This window comes from Anopheles coustani, chromosome 3 (assembly GCF_943734705.1).
Source record: "Anopheles coustani chromosome 3, idAnoCousDA_361_x.2, whole genome shotgun sequence".
In the NCBI taxonomy this organism is placed as follows: Eukaryota; Metazoa; Arthropoda; class Insecta; order Diptera; family Culicidae; genus Anopheles; species Anopheles coustani.
The window spans coordinates 62,192,700-62,212,268 of NC_071288.1; the positions used below are offsets into that span (position 1 = coordinate 62,192,700).

The following is a 19,569-nucleotide window of genomic DNA, read 5'->3' on the forward strand; positions in this document are numbered from 1 at the left end:
TCGAACATTGCATTTACTCTTGGGAAAAGTGGTGCTTCAACGTGATGAAAATAACCAACGCAGAATAAAATTAATAATAAAATTACATCCATAAGGTTTGGCCCGCTAGCCGGGACCTGTAAATTGGCCGTATTACCGGGCCCTGTAAACGGGCCGTGTTACCAGGCCATGTAAACGGGTCCTGTAACTGGGCCGTGTAACCGGGCCGTTTTACCTAGTCCCGTATACAAACTCCAGTAACTGAGTGGTTCCATTAGATAGCACGATTGAGCGATAGTACCGTTGAACGAGCGAAGCGAGAGCGAAAGCGAGATGCACTGTGCTAACGCGTCAGCCTCCCCTATAACGCTATACTGTTGCTAAGGATACCAAGGATGCACGATGGAAGGGGAAATTTTCCATGCGCTCTGATTGGTTGCACGCGCTGTTTAACGATTTTTTGGTAATCGATGGTTACTTTGATGATCGATGGTTACTTTGCTAGAAAATAAAACAAAGCAAAGCGGAAATCTGCTACACAGTTTCATTCAAAGTTAGTAATAGGAAGAAAATGAAACTTTTTGATTTGGGGGACAATTTTTTCGAACATTGCAGTTACTCTTGGGAAAGGTGGTGCTCCAACGTGATGAAAATAACCAACGCAGAATAAAATCAACAATAAAACTACATCCATAAGGTTGGGCCCAGTAAACGGGCCTTTTACCGGGCCCTGTAAACGGGCCGTGTTACCGAGCCGTGTAACGGGGTCCTGTAAATTGCCCGTGTTACCAGGCCACGTAGGCGGGTCCTGTTAACGGGCCGTGTCACCGGGCCATGGCCAAACGAGTTCTGTAAATGGGCAATGTAATCGGGCCCTGTAAACGAGCCCTGTTACCGGTCCACGTGAACGGGTCCTGTAAACGGGCACTGTCACCGGGCCGTGCTACCGGGCCCTGTAACCGGGACCTGTCAACGGGCCCTGCAAGCAGTTTCATTTAAAGTTTGTAATAGGATGGAAATGAAACGTTTTCGTAAATATGGAAATAATTTTTTCGAACATTGCAATTACTCTTGGGAAAGGTGGTGCTCCAACATGATGGAAATAACCATCGCAGAATAAAATTAATAATAAAACTACATCCATAAGGTTAGGCCCTGTAAACGGGCCCTGTAAACGGGTCCTGTAAACGGGTCCTGTAAACAGGTCCTGTAAACGGGCTCTGTAAACGGGCACTGTAACCTGACCTTGTAAACGAATCCTGTTACCGAGCTCTGTTACCAAGCCCTGTAAACGGGCACTGTAACCGGGCCCTGTAACTTGGCCGTTTTACCTAGCCCTGTAACCGGATCCTGTAAACGGACACTGTAACCGGGTCCTGTAACTGGGTCCTGTAACTGGGTCGTGTAACCGGGCCGTTCTACCTAGTCTACTACAAACAATATTTATCACTGATACACGTAAGAGTCTGTGGCAAGAATCAAATTCGTTTGATTTTGTACAGAAAACGGTACGTATGCTTTCGCCGGTGACAGTCCCTATCTCACCCACAGGAAAAAACGCAAACACATGACCTTGCGTATGACCAGGGGTTTACTTGGCTAACGATTTTAGATCATATTTTAGTACAATCAGTTTTGATTAAATTTGGTTATAAAACAAAAACTAAGATTTGTTTGTTATCCAATCACAAATAGACTAAGCTTCTTTAAGCCTTATTTTTTCTAACTGTTATAGCCCTCTACTATGTTAGTGGGGGGTGCCCATGGCGCAGCGGTAGCGCGAGGAAACACCACGCCATAGGTGCGAGGAAATACCACGCCATAGGGTATCGAATCTCGAGTCTGGCACCCTTCGGTATTACGAACGGCTGACCACCGATGTATAAGATACAGTCTTTCGGTAACAGAGACTCTCTTCGGATAGAGCCCTTGTCCGACTAGGGGATGTTAAAAAAGCCACATAAAAAAAAAACTATGTTACTTTATGAGTTTCGTGACCAGTGCCAAATTGCCTGTCACCCAATTTTTCGGTCATCGGCAAGGCAACGTGTCTGAATCTTATAAACATAAAGCTGAGGTTGGCAAACAATTCCTAAAAACGGCCAGATGATTTAAATAAAACAGAAAGCGCTTGCCGAATACCTTAAACGATGCGTTAATGTTTGTAAACTTTAAACAAAGTAGAACCCTTTTGAATGGAGTATCAACTTTCTACATAGTAAAGCTACATAAAAAGTGACAAAAGATAACATATTTGAAATTTTATCGTTAAGCTGTTTTATACAACTGCGTACTGGTTTTCTTTGAATTTTGATTTATTTTTTTAAGATATAACAATAACACCTTGTCCAACAATTTTAATCTTTAGTTTTTGGAAGAAACAAACCTGACATCTTTAACAAATCTGATAAAAATTGAGATGGGTTTTTTGTACGAAGCACTAAAATTTTCTTATGGGCCGGACTTTGCTGACTCCTGGCATAAAGCATTTAGATAGCGAAGCAAAATGTGTCAAACTATAAAATGTGAATTCTGTTTAAAGAAAATTAAATATTTTTTTAAAATATCGTTTAAGTATTTAAGTATTTAAAAAAATAATTGTTAGTATTTAACAAACTACTGCTCCAAGCAAACAAAGTGTTTGGCAAAGTAGACACTGATGAACAATATGCTCCCATTTATGACACGTTGGGAATTTCAGTTGCATGGTGAGTTCGGTAGACATACCACACCTCAGGAGAGCTGACCATCGATCACGAACATTACCGATACACATTTGGATAAACCAGCGAAAGTCAAAAGCATATTAGTTGGCTTCATGCAGTAGGAACGGACACTCCGTCTGAATAAAGTGTGTTGTTACAGATCTGAACATGGATTCCAAACGGGTCAGTGAATTATTTGAAGAATATTGTTCCGGAAGTTCCATCCATGGAGTGCGTTTTTTTGTGGGAAGTGAAAGAAGTGTTTTGGTAAAGTGAGTCCAAGAAAAGCCTTTTGCTTAACTATACACTAAAACTTGTTTTTCTTGTGTTGGTCATAGAATTGCGTGGCTTGCTGTATTCGTACTATCCCTCGTCGGATGTGGAATCATGATACAGCAGGCATACAACAAATGGGACCGAACCCCGGTTATTGTGACGCTATCGGAGGTGCCAACGCCCGTCTGGGACTTGACTTTTCCGGCCGTAACTATCTGCCCCGAAATTAAGGTGTCAAAAGAGCGCTTCAACTTTACGGCGAACTTCAAGACCCTTTTCGGAGACTGGTACCGAGATAAAAATAATTCAAAATTTTCAACCAATGTTACGGATGAAAAGTGCGTGAGCTTTCTACAATCTCATCACAAAGGAACAATCGTTAAACATTGCCTATCTCTTTACCAAACCTGTTTCTCTTCAGTATTGGGAAAGTTAAAGCTATCATCCATCATTGTTCGGGAATTTACAAGAACAGCAAGAACTTCATTTTTAATTTGAATCATATTCACGAGCCTGCATTGGTGGAGTTTCTGAAAAATGTATCACTTGATCGAAGGAACGTGTTAACCTTATGCGGCTCTACGAGCGACAACAAATGCACGAACTACATGCAGGTGTCCTTGACCGACGAAGGTGTTTGCTACTCATTCAACATGGTTTCACAGAACGAGATGTTCCGCGACGATGTCCTGCATGGGGAGTACAAGCATTTGGAACGCTGGGACGAAGATGGCAAGGGGATGAAGGGCGAGGATCAGGTGGACACGGTGCGTCCAACGGAGCTGTTGCGTGTAGCTGGGTCTGGGTTGGACGCAGCCATTGGATTTAATATGGTACACTTTCCACTGAAAATCGATACCTCGTGTGTGGTAAGTTCAGACGGTCGTGCTAGTTGGTACTACTACTGCTAGTAGTAGATGTTTTTAAAGAATATTTGACAATAAACCAATATTATTTGGATTTTTGTTTAAGTTATGTTTCAAAAATGATTTTCAAAGTATGAGCGCATAAACGTCCGCACAGAAAACCCAAACTGCTTCTCTGGATGTTAAGGATTAAGGAATACGGTGAACGTGTTCGAAAGTGGTTCATTAATCCGTTTTTGAAATAATGTAGAAGTGGACTCATTTAGTAGTAGGCTATCATAATTACTTTCAGAGTGCACAGCAGCGGTAGCGCGAGTTTAGCACCCTCAAATATTACGAACGGCTGACCACCGATCTATAATATTTCGTCTTTTGGTCACAGAAACTCTCTTCGGAACGAGGCCTTGCTCCACTTTGGAATATTGGCCACATAAGAAAACAAAAATAATAATCGGAAACCGTTCGTTTAATAAATTTGATAGCCAAATATTGACAAAATTGAATGTGCAAAAAATATATACTTAACACGTTGACTGCCAAGCCTTTTTAGTACACTTTTTTAGAACAATCTTTTTTAATCAAATTTGTTTATAACATTCATTAAACCGACGATTTTTGAAGTCTGAACAAAAACTTGGCTTCCCAGAGAATTGATATTAAATATTACTATAATTTTTAAATTACATTTTCATGTATTTATCGGACGAAAACTTTTTAGAACTAATGACAGCTGGCTATCAAAAATGATAGCCATGGCAGTCAACGTGTTAAACAACGTTCCAGTAAACCTGTTAAGACGTTGACTGCCAAGCGTTTTTAGAACACATTTTTTAATACAATCTGTTTTAATAAAAATCTTTTATAACATTTTTGAAACCAACGATTTGAAGGCTAACCAATAACTTAGATTTCCAAAGAATTGATATTAAATATTACTTCTTCTTCTTGGCGTAACGACCTCTTGGTCATGCCTGCCCGCTAAGGGCTTACGAGAGTTGTTTCCCTGTTGTACGTGGATAGTCAGTCCTCTCGTACAGGGGAGGGTCCGGTCTCGGTTGGGATTCGAACCCACGCCGTCGAGGTGGTGAGCCCCGGCGCTCATAGGCCGATTTTCTAACGGGCGCTACCGTTCGGCTGTCACGGACCCCCCCATTAAATATTACTATAATTTTTATTTTGCATTTTCATGCATTTATGGGCAGAAACTCTTTAGAACTAATGACAGCAGACTATCAAAAATGATATCCATGGCGGTTATCGTGCTAAATTGTACGATCACAATTGTTGTCATTTTAAAACTCTTGAAATGAACTAGTAACTGTTATTTGAGCTGACAAATGTAAGGGACCTTGAGGACCTCTATTATTTGGTTTACTTCATCTTTTTTCCTGGTGACAGCGTGGCCGAGGATATAAAGTTCTCCTGCACGAGTCGACCACATATCCCGACCTGGCTAAGCGTCACATTCGGTTGCCTGTATCGCACTCTCTCACGATTGCGGTCAAGCCCAACATCATGTTGACATCACCGGAGCTGACGAAGTACAGTCCCAGCAAGCGCCAATGCTACTTCGAACATGAGCGTCCCCTGCGATACTTCCGCCGTTACAACCAAGATAACTGTGAGTTGGAGTGCCTCACCAATTACACCGAGAAGGAATGCGGCTGCGTCCATTTCTCCATGCCTCACACGAACGAAACACGAGTGTGCACGCTACCGGAGGCTCGTTGTCCCTCCAATGCACGGGCACTCTTATTTATCCGGAAGCAGAAGAAGAATACTACCGAAGACTACTTACAGCTGTGCGACTGTCTGCCGTCCTGTGCCTCGGTGCGTTACGATTTGCAGATCACGCAGAACGCGAACGACGAGGAGAAGGACTTCCGCTCATCTTTGATGTCCGAGGAGGAACTTCAAGCCAATTTGAAACTGTATGTTTTACATGGGTTGAAGAATCTATGAATTGGACTTATACTACGTTGAAATTATCGATATATTTTCCCTTCAGCCCGGTTTACTCGGTGCTGCAAATTTACTTCCAGGATACGCACTTCATTCCGGCGCAAAGATCCGAGTTGCACGGACTCGTCGACTTCTTGGCCAACTGTGGGGGATTACTGGGTCTTTTCATAGGCGTCAGTCTTTTGAGCATCGTGGAACTGGCATACTACATCGCTGTTCGTCCTTTATCTTGCCGTAACCAAAAGTTTTAACTGATAGACAATTTTATATTACTAGAGAGTCACGTTCATACAGTTTTAAGAAAGATTATAACCATGCGCCATGGACAGGGACTTTGAATTTCTGTGAAACACCGTCGTTTACCAATTGAACCAGGAGGTGACCCATTTTTTCCTAAAAATGATTCCTCCCAGTTTACTCTCACAAACTCATAGGTTTACTCTGTAGAATAGGGTACACGGGCTGTAATCAATATAAATGGAAAACATCTTTTTCCCTCAGATGTTCGAAAAAATGAAAACAAAAAACTTCAAAAAGGATTCCACTTGGCGTCTTCCAAGTTTTAAGCGCACAAATGTTTTATTATATGCTAAAACAACCCGATAAAAATTATAGAACACTGAAAAAATCAGATTACCTATCAAACACACGAATCACAAATCGAGTTGAAACGAAAATGTTTTGAAAAATTCAAAAGATCACTAGTACCCGAACTAAATTTTTTCTTACGTTGTTAGATTAAGCCAAATTACATGCCAAAAGAGACAACACTCATAAACCCTTTTTTAAATTATTTCTACAAGCGGTTTTTTAGTTAAATGCGTTTGACTTCATTTATATACAAACAGATAAAACAAAATGATAAATGTATTAAACATATGAAAAAATAATTACTACCAATAATAAACAGCTCAGCATGCTACAAAATGCTCCTGGTGTGAGAGACCAGGCGCCTCCTTCAAAGTATTTCTGTGGACATTGATCGTCTTACTTCTTCAGAATCAATATTATCGCAGTGAAAGACAGACGTTAAATGAAGGTCGTTCAGTTAGCAGTACCAATTTTGACAATGCAGTTGGTTTTGACGGTATTTCTTTTATGAAACATTACTTATTATTCAAATAAATTTATTCTCTTGAAGTGAAAGATAAAATGGTTAAATCGTTGGACAAAAATCGAAAATATAAAATAATGTACTATGAGCACAATGTCTCTATATCACTGAAATTTATTGCTTCTTTTGTTGAATTTGTTCATATTTAACTGCTATTAGTTACCGAAAATTGCCTGAAAGAAGGATTCCAAAGTGAAATTTAAACTACCGTGGTGATCAATTATAGTATGCGCTTCGTAACAAGGTTCTATGTACGTGGCACGGTTCTTCTATGAAAAGAAAAATAAAACCAAATTTTAATTCCCACGGGTGTACAAGGAAAATTGGTTTCAAACGCTTCCCAGCCCGTCTACTTTCTGTGGATGGAACGAATAATGCACGTGCGGGAGCTAATTGTGTTCAGGTAATTTATTACCAATCTCACGGTTCCGTAATTTTCTGCTCAAGGCAATCTTCCCACACGTTTCGCGATGGTACTCCCCTCTGGGGCAAAGTTCTCAGCTTTATGCTGAACAAGGATTCCTTGCGAGAGAGGGTAGTAAATCTATCAAACACCGAGAAAGTTGTTAGCACATAGTTGAGTAGCAAAGTGCAATAATGCTTAAATTGGTTACGATTGAGTCAAAAATGAATATTAAAGCTCAACACAACTGATCATTTAGGACATAAATGAGAAGAGAATGTTTAAATATATTCAATTGAGCCCATCCCAAATTTAATGATTTAATTTGTTTGTTTAGTGGAATAGACAGAAGAATACAGAATACTCTGGAAGAATATAAAAATGTTAAACAAAGAAATATGTTCAAAGATTTTGAAAAATTTCATTCCTCAATTGATCCATTCCACTCAAACAAAATTGTATTCTATTTGATGCAAATGAAAAACTATTAGACTCTTTGGCGATTCGCAAAGCATTTGAAGATTTTCTGCTTGGGAAAGTCACGGTTCGCAAGAACATTTTCTTTCAAAACTAAATTTCCATTTTCCCACGAGACGTGAATTATTTCGCATTCCCAGGAAATGAAGCTGCACTGCATCTTTGGTGCAAATGGAAAATCTGAGCACAAATTAAGTCAAGATACCCCTGGGGGGTGAGGATGCTACCGAACGATCGGAATGGAACGGAATGTGAGAGTAGGGAAAGCCAAGGGATTTGCTGTGGAGCTTTGACTACGGAAGCAAAGTTGTATGATGACCGTTTTGAATACAAAATTAGTTCGTAAGCGGTGGTCTCCAGTACCGTTGCAGAGGATGAAGGTTGAATAAATATAATCCCTTCTTGATGCAGAAGAAAGTGGAAAGTAGCATTTAAGTTTTGGAACGACACGCACTGGAAAATTTAACGGGTATCAACAAACGTTCTCTAAGGAATGGTGTTGAACGGTCCTGATTTTGCACGTTGTTTAAATGCGATATAGAAGGATGATTGAACACTTGTTAAGTTGAGAACATTGCGCTTTTTTTAAAGAAATAAGGGAAAAGTATGTTCTTAAATTCGGCGAATGTAAATTATTCTTGGGTAAGTAGTTCAATCTGTACGATTTTTTTTACGTTTGGTAATGCTAATATCGCGAGGACACTCCAATGCCGTGCCGTCAAAGAAGAAGACATTTTTGCTAGAAAATATTTGTCTCAAAACTATTGAAATGGTAAAATAAGAAGTTAAATAGTATTACTGTATCTTTTTCTCCGAGTATCGCTTGTACATGTGTTTTTTCCGTGTTGTTAATCATGGTGAGATTAAGCGCTGATCTGTTCACTGAAAAGAGTTAAATGACCTCCTTTATTTCAATATTTAGCACTTTTTATCACTATAATATAATATTTCTATTCTATTCTATTTCCTTAATCTTAGACATGGTTGCGAGCCGTTTCTTTACAAAATCACTAGTATTTCAAATAATCTGTTTTGGTTTTTCTTACGTGCAGTTGATGGACCACAATTTATCTTTTAGTGTTTTCACCGAATTATTCCCGAAGTATTCCAAATATTGGTTTCCTGTTGGTCATGAACAGCGCCTACTTTGTTCTCCCTGTACAGTCGACCACAGCTTGGTTGTGCTTGGCGAGCATTTGCTCTGTTTGGCTGTATTAAATTAATGAGCCTAATTTGTGCCAGTTCTGATTTTCCCTAAACCCCGATACTGTACACAAAGATCGATGAAATCAACGCTCCTACCAAAGTAGGATTGCTTTCGACGGCAGTAAGAACCGTTTTGTTTCCAAATTCCGATAATTATGTTTACTTTTGATTAACGAACTTCATGCTCTCGATCGATCGCAAAACTTTCATCGGAAACAGCGCTACATAAATATTCTGTGTTAGTTCGGGGCTCGAGGTCTAGGCTACCGTAGCAAACTAAACCGGAGCCGCCTGGCCCAGTTTGCGAAGCTCAAATTTGCCGCACGTTGAGCTTGCGGTCAACCGGCACGGCGTCGTACGTTGTGCTGGTTAATTAAAGAGTTTTGATTGATAGCACGGCGTATTGAATTGATAGAGGGAAGGAAGGATTGAAATATGAGCTCTTTCGGCCGTAGAGAATTAAGCTAGCAAGTGGCAAAACATTTAGAGTGGCTCTTTGCAAGAAATAATGTTAAAATGTGTATATGTTTAATTTATCCAAGCAATGATGTGAATAGTATTTTTGACAGGAGTTGTTTTCTCATGCGTACAAAAAGAAGTTTCCTTGTAGTTTAAAGCATTTTTTATTTGAATAATAATAAAATGATTTCTTTAGTTGAAAAGAAACAAATCAGTTTTGCAACACATGTATTTTACATTCCACGATCTCATTCCTTGAGTACAAAACATTGCAAAATAACAATACGATACACAGATGAAGTGCAGTGTTATAGCATTTGCGAGTCTTCTCTTGGGAATAGTAAATTAAAAAAAACCCCAACCCACTACATTTCCTCTTCGGAATGTCTTCCTTGAGCGCGGCTCCAACTTCCACACCGCGCTTCTGAAATCCCCCCTGGAGGACGCTCATTCCCAGACACCGAAAACTACCAACGAAAGGCCCACCGGGAAAGGCTCATTAATCAGCGGCAGAAAAATGACAGGCTCATGAATAACGGAAACGGAAACGCGAAAGTGCTGAATAATTTATCAGCCCTATTGAATCCCGGTTTATCGGCGCGGCCGAACAGCGTGTCCTCCTGGTGCGGGCGTCTGATGGCAATGGGAAAAGTAAAATTGGTTCCAACTCCGGCAACGTTCAGGGTGTTCGAAATCGGTGTGAAAAAATCAATGCCTGTTGACAGCAGCGCATTTTTCCCCCCGTTTGTCAAAGTGCCAGATTTTGTATTAGTTTTTTTGAAAAGTATATTTGTCGCATACAATACGTTCGTTACTTAAAATGGTTTTAATTAATCAAATTGCCCGACGGCTAAGAAGCAGTCGGACATGTGATTCCTAATTAATGTTTCACGAGAGTCATATGCTCTTTTGTTTTGTTTGTAATTGAATAATTGGCAAAATGTATCAATATTTGATGAATAATTATTTTTTCTGGTTCATGGGGATATGCAATCGATCAAATGGCATAGGAAGGTACTAACTATATAAAAGAAAATTTTATTCAACATCCAAAAAAACACCCCACTTTTCATACAAATAATGTTCATAAATTAAAATAAATTTATACAATGTATCACACTTTGTGAGTTCTCTGTTTTTTAAATGTAATGTTGACATGGGCACAAATATACGAGGTACAAAAGTAATCATTTATCTGCAATTTGCTCCGGAGAAATTGGAAAATTGCGTGGATTAACCGTAAAATAAAGTACGGGGTAAGTACCAACCGGTATCTCACAGTTCAGGCATGGAGCTCAACACATATTTACGACTCGGTTCCAGATCGGTCTACTCTTAGGGTAGCTGTTCGGTAAATTAGTAAACACTCCATGTTCGCGTTTCCCATAGCCAAGCGTTCCATTTCCATACTTCCTTGTCTGTCGGCGAGCCAGAATGCTACGAGTAGGTGATTGGCGGTGGGATGGCTAGAAATTTCGATACGCTTATCGACAGCATCGATAAATTGGCAGTGTGCCCCGTGCTCGAAGCTTGCCATATAATTGATATTTATTCGCTTTTGCTTTTAGCGCTTGCCAGTTTCACAAGAGACTGTTGGCGAAAACGCAGAATCCACCCGCGTGTTCGGATGAGGTGATGAACGTAGTCTGGTATTCTTAATTTAATTACAAATTTTACGTACGATCGACCTCACCGTCGGCCCCACCGTCGATGATTAGGGCGTGGATCTTGGCGTGCGCGTGGCGCTTTTTAATGTTTCGTGTTCGTGAACTGTCGATGCTTTGAAAACTCACGCTTTTGGCGGTCCCAGGAGCATCTGCGATGAATATGGTTCCTACTCCACCTCACTTCGTCGAGCGATTGACACACCCAAACGTGGTGGTTGGGAGGCAGAGTGATAAATCAATTAACGAAATTGGGTTTCCACACTGGGCGGTTTAGGCGACTTCTCGCACAACGTGTCGCGCATCATCGCATCATTATGGTGGTAAATTAGTGGCAGCAAACGCACGCCCGGCTTTGCTACCTGACGCAAGTGAGGCCAACTTTGAGGTAATGGTTTAATATATCATTAAATACCGCACCAGACTAATTCAATTGGTGGTCGAATTTTGAGTTTTCATTGGATTTCATCCCGATGAACTGGTCAAAAATCCAGCTACAAACTCAATTGATCTGAAAGATTGCATGGTACGTATGTTTAGTCAAGGACGTTAACTTTTTCTTTACTTATTTTGTGTTAAATTGATACAAACATACGATGAGAGGAAAAGAATCTTTTTTCAGTTCCATCTTTTCACTTGCCCATAGATCGAACAAAATCATCGGATTAAAGCGAGCAAAATATGCGTCAGATTTACCAACCAATTGGTTCCACTCGAGCCGGCTGTCACGCATTTCACGGATCATTTAGGGCTCAGCACGATTTATGTCATTTTAATTCAGTCTTATTTTGGCATCTATCTTGAACGACGAGATAAATGATGTTGAAAGCTGAAGGCACTACGGCGGAGTTAGCAAAAGAAAGAAGACAATGTTTGAGAACATCCATAAGCAGACTTTCCTCAGTATCAAAAACTCTCGCAACCTCGAAGACAAGACAAACTATTATGTTAGCCCAATTTCAGTTAAATTTAAAAATTGTTCAACATTGAAACGAAATTTCCCAAGCTCCTACCAAATCGTTTTGATATTTCTATCAAAGGTAACGTAAATGTTACAAAATAGCGGAATTATTTTCACAACCACATTCAAAGGTTATGGATAATGTGAATGTAGCAACTACAATCGCTAAACCGTAAATTGTTCCGAATTTATGACACAACTGCCCAAAATTACCTAACATTAAATGCTTTATGGTGAATCGTGCTTAAATAGCTTTTTCCTTAATTTTTTCTGCCACGTTTCTGTAACGTACTCGTTTCTATCCAAACGATTCGGCCAAGGAATTTTGGATGCTGTGAAACGGTATTCTGGTAAGCATATGTCGTATTAAAATGCAATCATCATCAGCACATTAGAACGAGAACGCAAGGGGAAAGTCACATTGCAAAGCAGACTCTGAGAAGAACACCCCGCAATCATATGCTAAATCTTTAGTCCACATCCTTCCATATCCGGAAAGCGGAAATGGATTTTTCATATCACCGAACCAGAATAAACCGTTAGCGTGTAGCTGAGAAATTGCAAGAGAGAAAATTCCCAGAATCTCGTAGTTCCAGGCTTTGTACAGGGTAAGACTTACATAAAAATAAATATTTGGTAATGTTAATCAAAACACGTCTGAAAACAGCAGTAGAGACATTTATTTCATGAGATTAAAGCATTGAATAATGCTTCGTAATTATTACAGTAACAGAACAGCTTATTTTATTATTTTGATCACTTTATTTTATCATTAAACTCTTTAGGTTTAAATACAATAAAAAATAAACATTAATAGAACAATGTAGCATTCAATTCAACATATTCGAAAATCTACACAGTTTAACATGTTTCTAACCAATATAGTTTTAGTTTAACTCAAACTGTTATCGAATTTTCTAAACAAAAGAAAACTTAATTTGGATAAAAATAAATCCAGTTTGTCGCAATAAACAAAACAATCCTTTACGGTATCTCAAGAGTATTTAGATGCCAGATTATTCAGATTATTCATTGACGGACACTTTCTTCCAATTGTGTACGAACGAAACGAAGTTTAAAAAACATCAACATAAGCAGAAACTCGATAATCTCGTCACATGAAACAACCTCCATGATGTACTGTAGTCCAGCACATAGCTTTAATTTCGTTGCTGCTTGTTACTGGTAATACCCGTCACATTGATGACTGGACTTCTTCACCAACGGTGATTGTTTCAAACACACCTTCTCTGCTACTGCTGCAACCCATTTCTTGTTCAAAAGACGTATCAGCTATTTCTGCCAAACTTTTGATTTCCCGTCTTGCCAGATAAGGGCTTTTTTCAATTCCTGAACAAAAGAAGGTCGATAAGTAGCAAAGCTTTCCAAAATAAAGAAGACCCCGATTGTTCGTTCGACTGCATTTTCCCCCCTTTGTTTTGCAGAAGTTTCGAGGAGTTCAAAAGGTGAACCAAGATTTTAACAGTTTTAACAAACATTTTTGTTGAGAACCCTGCTTAACAGTTCTCTTTAATATGATTATAAATTACTTAAACTCATACAAAAAAATGTAAACTCAAACAAATGAATTTGAAAATTTTGATTTCAATAAAGTTAAAATAGATTTTCACTTATTATAAGAATTAAACATTTGGCCCAGTGCAATGTTACTAATTGATTAATTTACACCATAATGAAGTTTTGTATAAATAAAAATCACTAATACCAGCTGAATAAAGGTTCATGTTTTCAGTTGTGGTTTAAATGGATTAGGACAATTGAGATCAGTTTCAAAATTGAATAAGTCCTACTCTCAATCAAATCAAAATACACTTCTAAATAAAAGATAGATTCGCTGAAAAAGGTTTATCCATCCAGACGAATAGAAGCTAAGCCGGAAGCTTTCAAAAATTAAGAAAGCGAGCGAAGTGAAATTATATGCTTAAATCCCGCGAGGTAATTTCTGCGACAAAAGCAACTCTTGAAACGTGTCTTTTGTTAGAAAAAAGGTACATTTGCCTGAAGGTGCTCGCAACATCTTACTAAAACTATTATCCCCACCGAAGCCAAGGACAGGTCTTTCGCGCAAGTGCTCCTTTCCGTCGCGTTAGCAAACGGAGGAATCCGACCCGGTAAATATTTATTTAATCACATCTCTTTCGAATGCGCCATCCTGTGAGGAGGTAGAAAGTGCCGTCCTCTTTAAGCGTACTTCTCCCACCGGAAGGCGAATGGAAAACGTGCAAATTCCCCACGTGTCCACGACCGGGTGGAAACTATCGTTACATTGCGCGGGGGGGCGAAGTATAGAAAATCCGAAAGAAAAGGTACGAACCCTTGGCGCTAAAAGAGCTCCATTAAACATATGTCGCAGTTCCTGCTTCGTCCTGTGTGCGTTTGCTTTGTGTAATCCGCCATGAATTCCAAGTACGTAATAAATTGTAACGATTTTCCCCTGACGGTACGCGTTGTTCGCTTTGTCGCAGCGAAATTTTCTCAAGAAAACTGTCGATGCCAAAAGGTCGGTGAATGAAAACTCCCCCCCTCACCCCGCTTCCATGCACCTTTGCTACCCGTGTGGTGGTGTGATGCGGCAGTCGCGTCCCCTTCTCGTAGGATGTAGCTTTGAACTTTCCACGTGATAACACAACACCGTCCCACCGTCATACTGGTTTTAGTTTTGGGAAAGTGGAGGTTGCCGGCTCTTGGTATGATATTTCTTTGCCCATCGTGCCCGCCGAGATGGATGTTTACAGATATAAAGCGAAACTAAACTGTAGCAGGACGACGATTGCCCAAGACACGTGACACGTGGAGTAAAACTAACGCACAAAAGGTTCCACTTGCATATAGCGACTCTTTTCCGCCTTCAAATGCTCATCAGCAACCGGCAAGGATTTTCTTTACCCCAAAGGACATGCACCAGTTTGACTGGCAGCTTTTTTTCTGTCACTAATAAAACGAACCTGGGGAAAAATAGTTCGCTTCGTATGCGTCCCCTTTACGCCCAAGGAAACCGACTTCATCCATCCGGCGACTGCATAGTTGTTCTTGTGGTGTTTGAAGAAACCGAGAGAAAGACTGAAGGTGCAAAGGGATGCTGGTGGCTCACGTAGCTAAAGAAAACTGCCAGACGGTCATTGCGAGGATGCGACCCCATGCCTCCCCCGAATGTCCCATTAGCTATTAGATTATTATTATCGTTCGGACGTGCTAGTAACGTTAATATAAGATGACATTTTCTGTCAACTCGCCAGGGATTGAAGGGCGAATAACTTTGTTCGCCGAGGAAGTGGTAAACCAGTGGTCAGTTTTATCAAAAGGCATGCGTTGCGGGCATTTGTGTTCTTTTGCGATGTGTTTCGTTAGTCATTTTGTTTGAGGCAAGATTTAGAAAAGGTGTATTAAAGACAGTTTTGTGAATCCAAATTAAATAGTGGATGTATATTTTTCCCATAGTTGATACACAAACCTCACATCAAAAAAAAGCTTTTGAACGTCGTTTTTATTGCTCAAAACACTTTGAAACACTGTTTCAAAACACTTTACTTATTTCCCAGTCACGTAGTAAATGCTGGAGATTAATGTATGGAGCTCAAAGAATCGAAAGAATAAATGCAAATCAACGGCACAAAACTTTTTTCTTCAACTGTTGGTGGTGTGCTGAAAAAGAATAAAAAATAGCGACACCCCGGAGGTTTGAAAAGCGAAAAGATAAACCTTTTCTTTTCGGGAAAGTGTCACGGCGGAAGAAAAATTGTCACCCTGACGTAATTCGATTCGTCAATCGGGCGTGAATTATCGACCCGCAAATCGAGTTCACGCCTTCGCCCGTATTTTCCATTCCGACGCGCTGTTCGGTTGCGGTGAAATAATGTCGTTTCTTTGCGGTATAAGATGACGAATGCTAAATTGTTCCCCGGTTTGTACCTTTTCGTTCGGCAAAAAGGCAGCCTTCCTTCACTCTCAATCAAGCGCCCACTGATTGAAAGCATGTCAGATCGGAAAATTAAATTCGGAAAATGAGTCCTCGCATTAGAGACGCGTAGTACGAGAAGGTCGAACGGCCCCAAAAGGAAGGCCCGAGCGAGACGCCGCCAATCGATGCACCGGAATTCAAATCAACGCATTCCGTGGATCCAGATGGCTTCCGGCGCTGGCCAAGATTCGCGTCGTTTTTTTTTTCCTCTATTGTTTCGGACGAAAGACAGACCAAGCTTCCGCTTGGGTGGTTGGAAAAGGCGACGGACGCCCGGGTGAAAAATGAACACCGATCCAATGTCGGCTGAAAACGAGCTTGAGTGGTATGCCAAGTAGTAGAAACGGGTGGATTTCGACGGATGTGAAAAATTCAATTGATTGATTGAGAGGATTTTACGATCGTTTTCATGCTTAACAGTAATTTTTGGATCTACGCTTAAGAATTTCGTATAGACAGAGAAAGAAAATAAAAAAGTAGAACTAAAACAAACCAGCTACTGGCTGGATAGAGAGTATCGCAGACACTCTGATTGAAAAATGAGAAAGATTTTGCATCCTTGCTTTCATCAAACTTCATAGTTGATAAAAACATCCGAATGTTAAGTTGAAAAATTGGAAAAAAACTTATTCTCTTTAATTTTATACTATAAAAAATAGCATTCTAATAAGCATTCTTATTTTAATGACATGGTTATGTTGCATGGCCTAGCTCAAAATGGTTATGATTTGATTCTTCACCCTTAAAGTTTGTGATGAAAAAAACTTTTGTTTATCCCTCAAACGAACTAAAAACTAAAAACTAATGCATGTTAAGTGACTTTTACTTTTACTTTTTCGTTAAGTGACGTATGTATTTTACTTTTTAGTATGTATCTGTTTTTCGTCTTTGTCGTTTTTCGCATAGCATCGTAGATAGCGATCGAACTGAATAACTATTTCATTTTATTTCATCATCGCAAAAATTGGCGTACAGCTCTACGTACGTCACTTCTTCTTAGCGTAAGGCCTTGTTGATCTTGGATGCCGGTTAAGGGCTTACGAGACTTTTACCCTATCTCTATACGTGGATAGTCAGTAATCTTATACGCGTATCTCGAGGAGGGTCCGCGGTCTCGATTGAGATTAGAACCAACACCGTCGAGATGGTGAGCCCCGGCGCTCATGGGCCGATTTTTCTAACCAATGCTACCGCTCGGCTGTCGCGGACCCTCACAAAATTGGGATTGTACGCCACAATCTAAGGACCAAATTGGGATCAAATTAAAAAAAAACACATTTAGTTCGTATTTTGTATGGCTTTCTTTAGAACCCAATACTGCCTTCATCCGTTTTGGCATCGATTCCAATTTTTGGACAGCAAAGACAGCATTTGAACAGGTGTTTAAAAGGGTAAAGATTATTATAATTTTCATAGTATAGCATTAGTTTGTAATTCTCGAAAATAGCCATTATTTTGTTTTCCGATTGTATGACTCATGCAGAAAACGTTCTGGTCAACTCTACTACTTTAGACCATCCTACACCATCTTTGCATTTTAATTACACAGAGACATTTGTAGCAAAAATATCGAGAAGATTCAACTGCCTTCCGTCCTGCACATCGATACAATATGACGTGTAAGTCACGCAAAGCAAGTCCGATTGGAATAAATTGAATAATCTAGGCTTCTTTGAACGCTGGGCAACATTTTTGACAACTGAAATTGGTAGGAAATACGAACAGTATAACATGAACATTCGTTTACGATTATCTCTTTCAGGATCTACATTTTTTTATATGGCACGACATCCCCAAGTGGGACAAGGCCTCTCTCCGAAAAGAGTTTTCGGTGACCGAAAGACGGTATATTATAGATCGGTGGTCAGCCGTTCGTAATACCGGAGGGTGCCAGATTCGAGATTCGATCCTACGCCTGTGGCGTTTTGTTTCCTTGCGCTACCGCTGCGCCATGGGCACCCCAAGGATCTACATTTACTTCCAAGTACACTGCGTCCCAAAATGATAGCCTCACCCAGTTTTTTCATTCATATGCTATTTTAAATGATCGCAAGGTAAAATAAACGACAGAAACATATTTCTTGATCTAAAATAAATGTGTTTCACTTCTAATTTATCAGAATTTAATTATAACATTTTGGTCAAAAATTTAAAAAATGGAGTGTCCAATAATGATAGCCTCACTTCAAAAATCATTCAAATTAACAAAGCAACCCAGTTCCTAGCCACGTCATCAGTTGCCAAAAGTAATTTTTAAGTTCTCTTACTTTAATTTGTAATTTAATTTGAACATTGGAAGCGGACAACAACTCTAGGAACGAGAAAAAAGGCAAATTGATGCTTATCGCTTTAATGGCAAGTCAAATCATGAGATTGGTGTGCTAATAAATAGATCCACAAACGTCATTAACGATTATGTAATAGATTCCAGTTAATATGGGCTTCAGAAGTCTCCTGATCGTCTTCAAAATCTTTCCTCGCGTGATAATCGGAGGATTTTTTAAGTTGCTTTCAATTCAACCAAAGCTTGCCGTAGGACAAAAAACGATTTCTGGTTGAATGTGCACAAAAATGCTGTGTTGCGAGCTTTGAATTCATGTTCTGATATTGTAAAAGAGTCCATGAAGAAAGATTCTGCCCTCAAACTTCACCAAAAAGTCGCTAGATTGGAGTTTGCTACAGAACATATGAAATGGAAGAATGAGTGGAGAAACGTAAATTGTCACTTTGTAGTCTTGTTCAAATTTGAAATTAATAATTCATGTTAGGTGGATTATAATGATGAAAAAAAGTTCATTATTGATGGATCGAATGGAAACATCCATTACTGGCGAGATGTGAGACGATAGCATGATTTTTCTATCGTCGCAATTTTGAAGTGATTCCGTCATAATTTGGGCTGCGTTCAGTGATCTTAGTAGGAGTGAATTGGCGATTAAACCAACACGTATGAACAACGATATGTTTATTGACATCCTGGAAAATCATTTGAAGCCTTACCTGGAAAATCACAACACTCAACAGCTCATTTTTAAGCAAGAAAATGCTGCCGGGCACGCACGCAAGACAACAAGAACTCACCTTGCACGGTCGGGCATCAAAACAATGTCTTAGCCAGCCGTTCCCCCAGACCTTAATCCAATGGAAAATGTTTGTGGGAGGCTAGTTCAAGAGATTTATGAAGATGGGAGACATTACGAGACCATATAGGAGCTTAAACTTGCTATCCGAACTGCTTGGCGTTCCTTATCAGTAAATACGTTAGAAAAATTATGGGAGAGCATACCATCAAGCATTTTCCAAGAAATAAATCGTAATAGAGAACCAACTGATAACTAAATCATGACTTTTTAATCCATTTATGCTATTTTTGTTGATAATTGGATCAAAATCCTAAGTGAGGCTATCATTTTGGGACACCACCGATTTTAGTTTCTTGGTACGAAAGGGATTGTTGAGTGACTAACAGAAGAAAAGTTAGAAAATGGCCAAACGCCGAGAATACGTCACTCACAACT

At 39.7% G+C, this 19,569-nt stretch overlaps 2 protein-coding genes across 2 annotated transcripts in view; one reads left to right on the plus strand and one right to left on the minus strand.

Moving 5' to 3' along the window:
* LOC131261487 (protein N-terminal asparagine amidohydrolase) overlaps positions 1-19,569 on the minus strand; it is a 92,770-nt gene that overhangs the window by 54,029 nt on the left and 19,172 nt on the right. The gene's annotated exons all lie outside the window — the stretch shown is intronic.
* LOC131264704 (pickpocket protein 28-like) lies at positions 2,853-6,039 on the plus strand. Its single transcript, XM_058266978.1, has 5 exons — positions 2,853-2,956; positions 3,023-3,298; positions 3,382-3,829; positions 5,225-5,757; positions 5,835-6,039. Exons 1-5 carry the CDS (start codon positions 2,853-2,855, stop codon positions 6,037-6,039), a joined length of 1,566 nt encoding a protein of 521 aa, XP_058122961.1.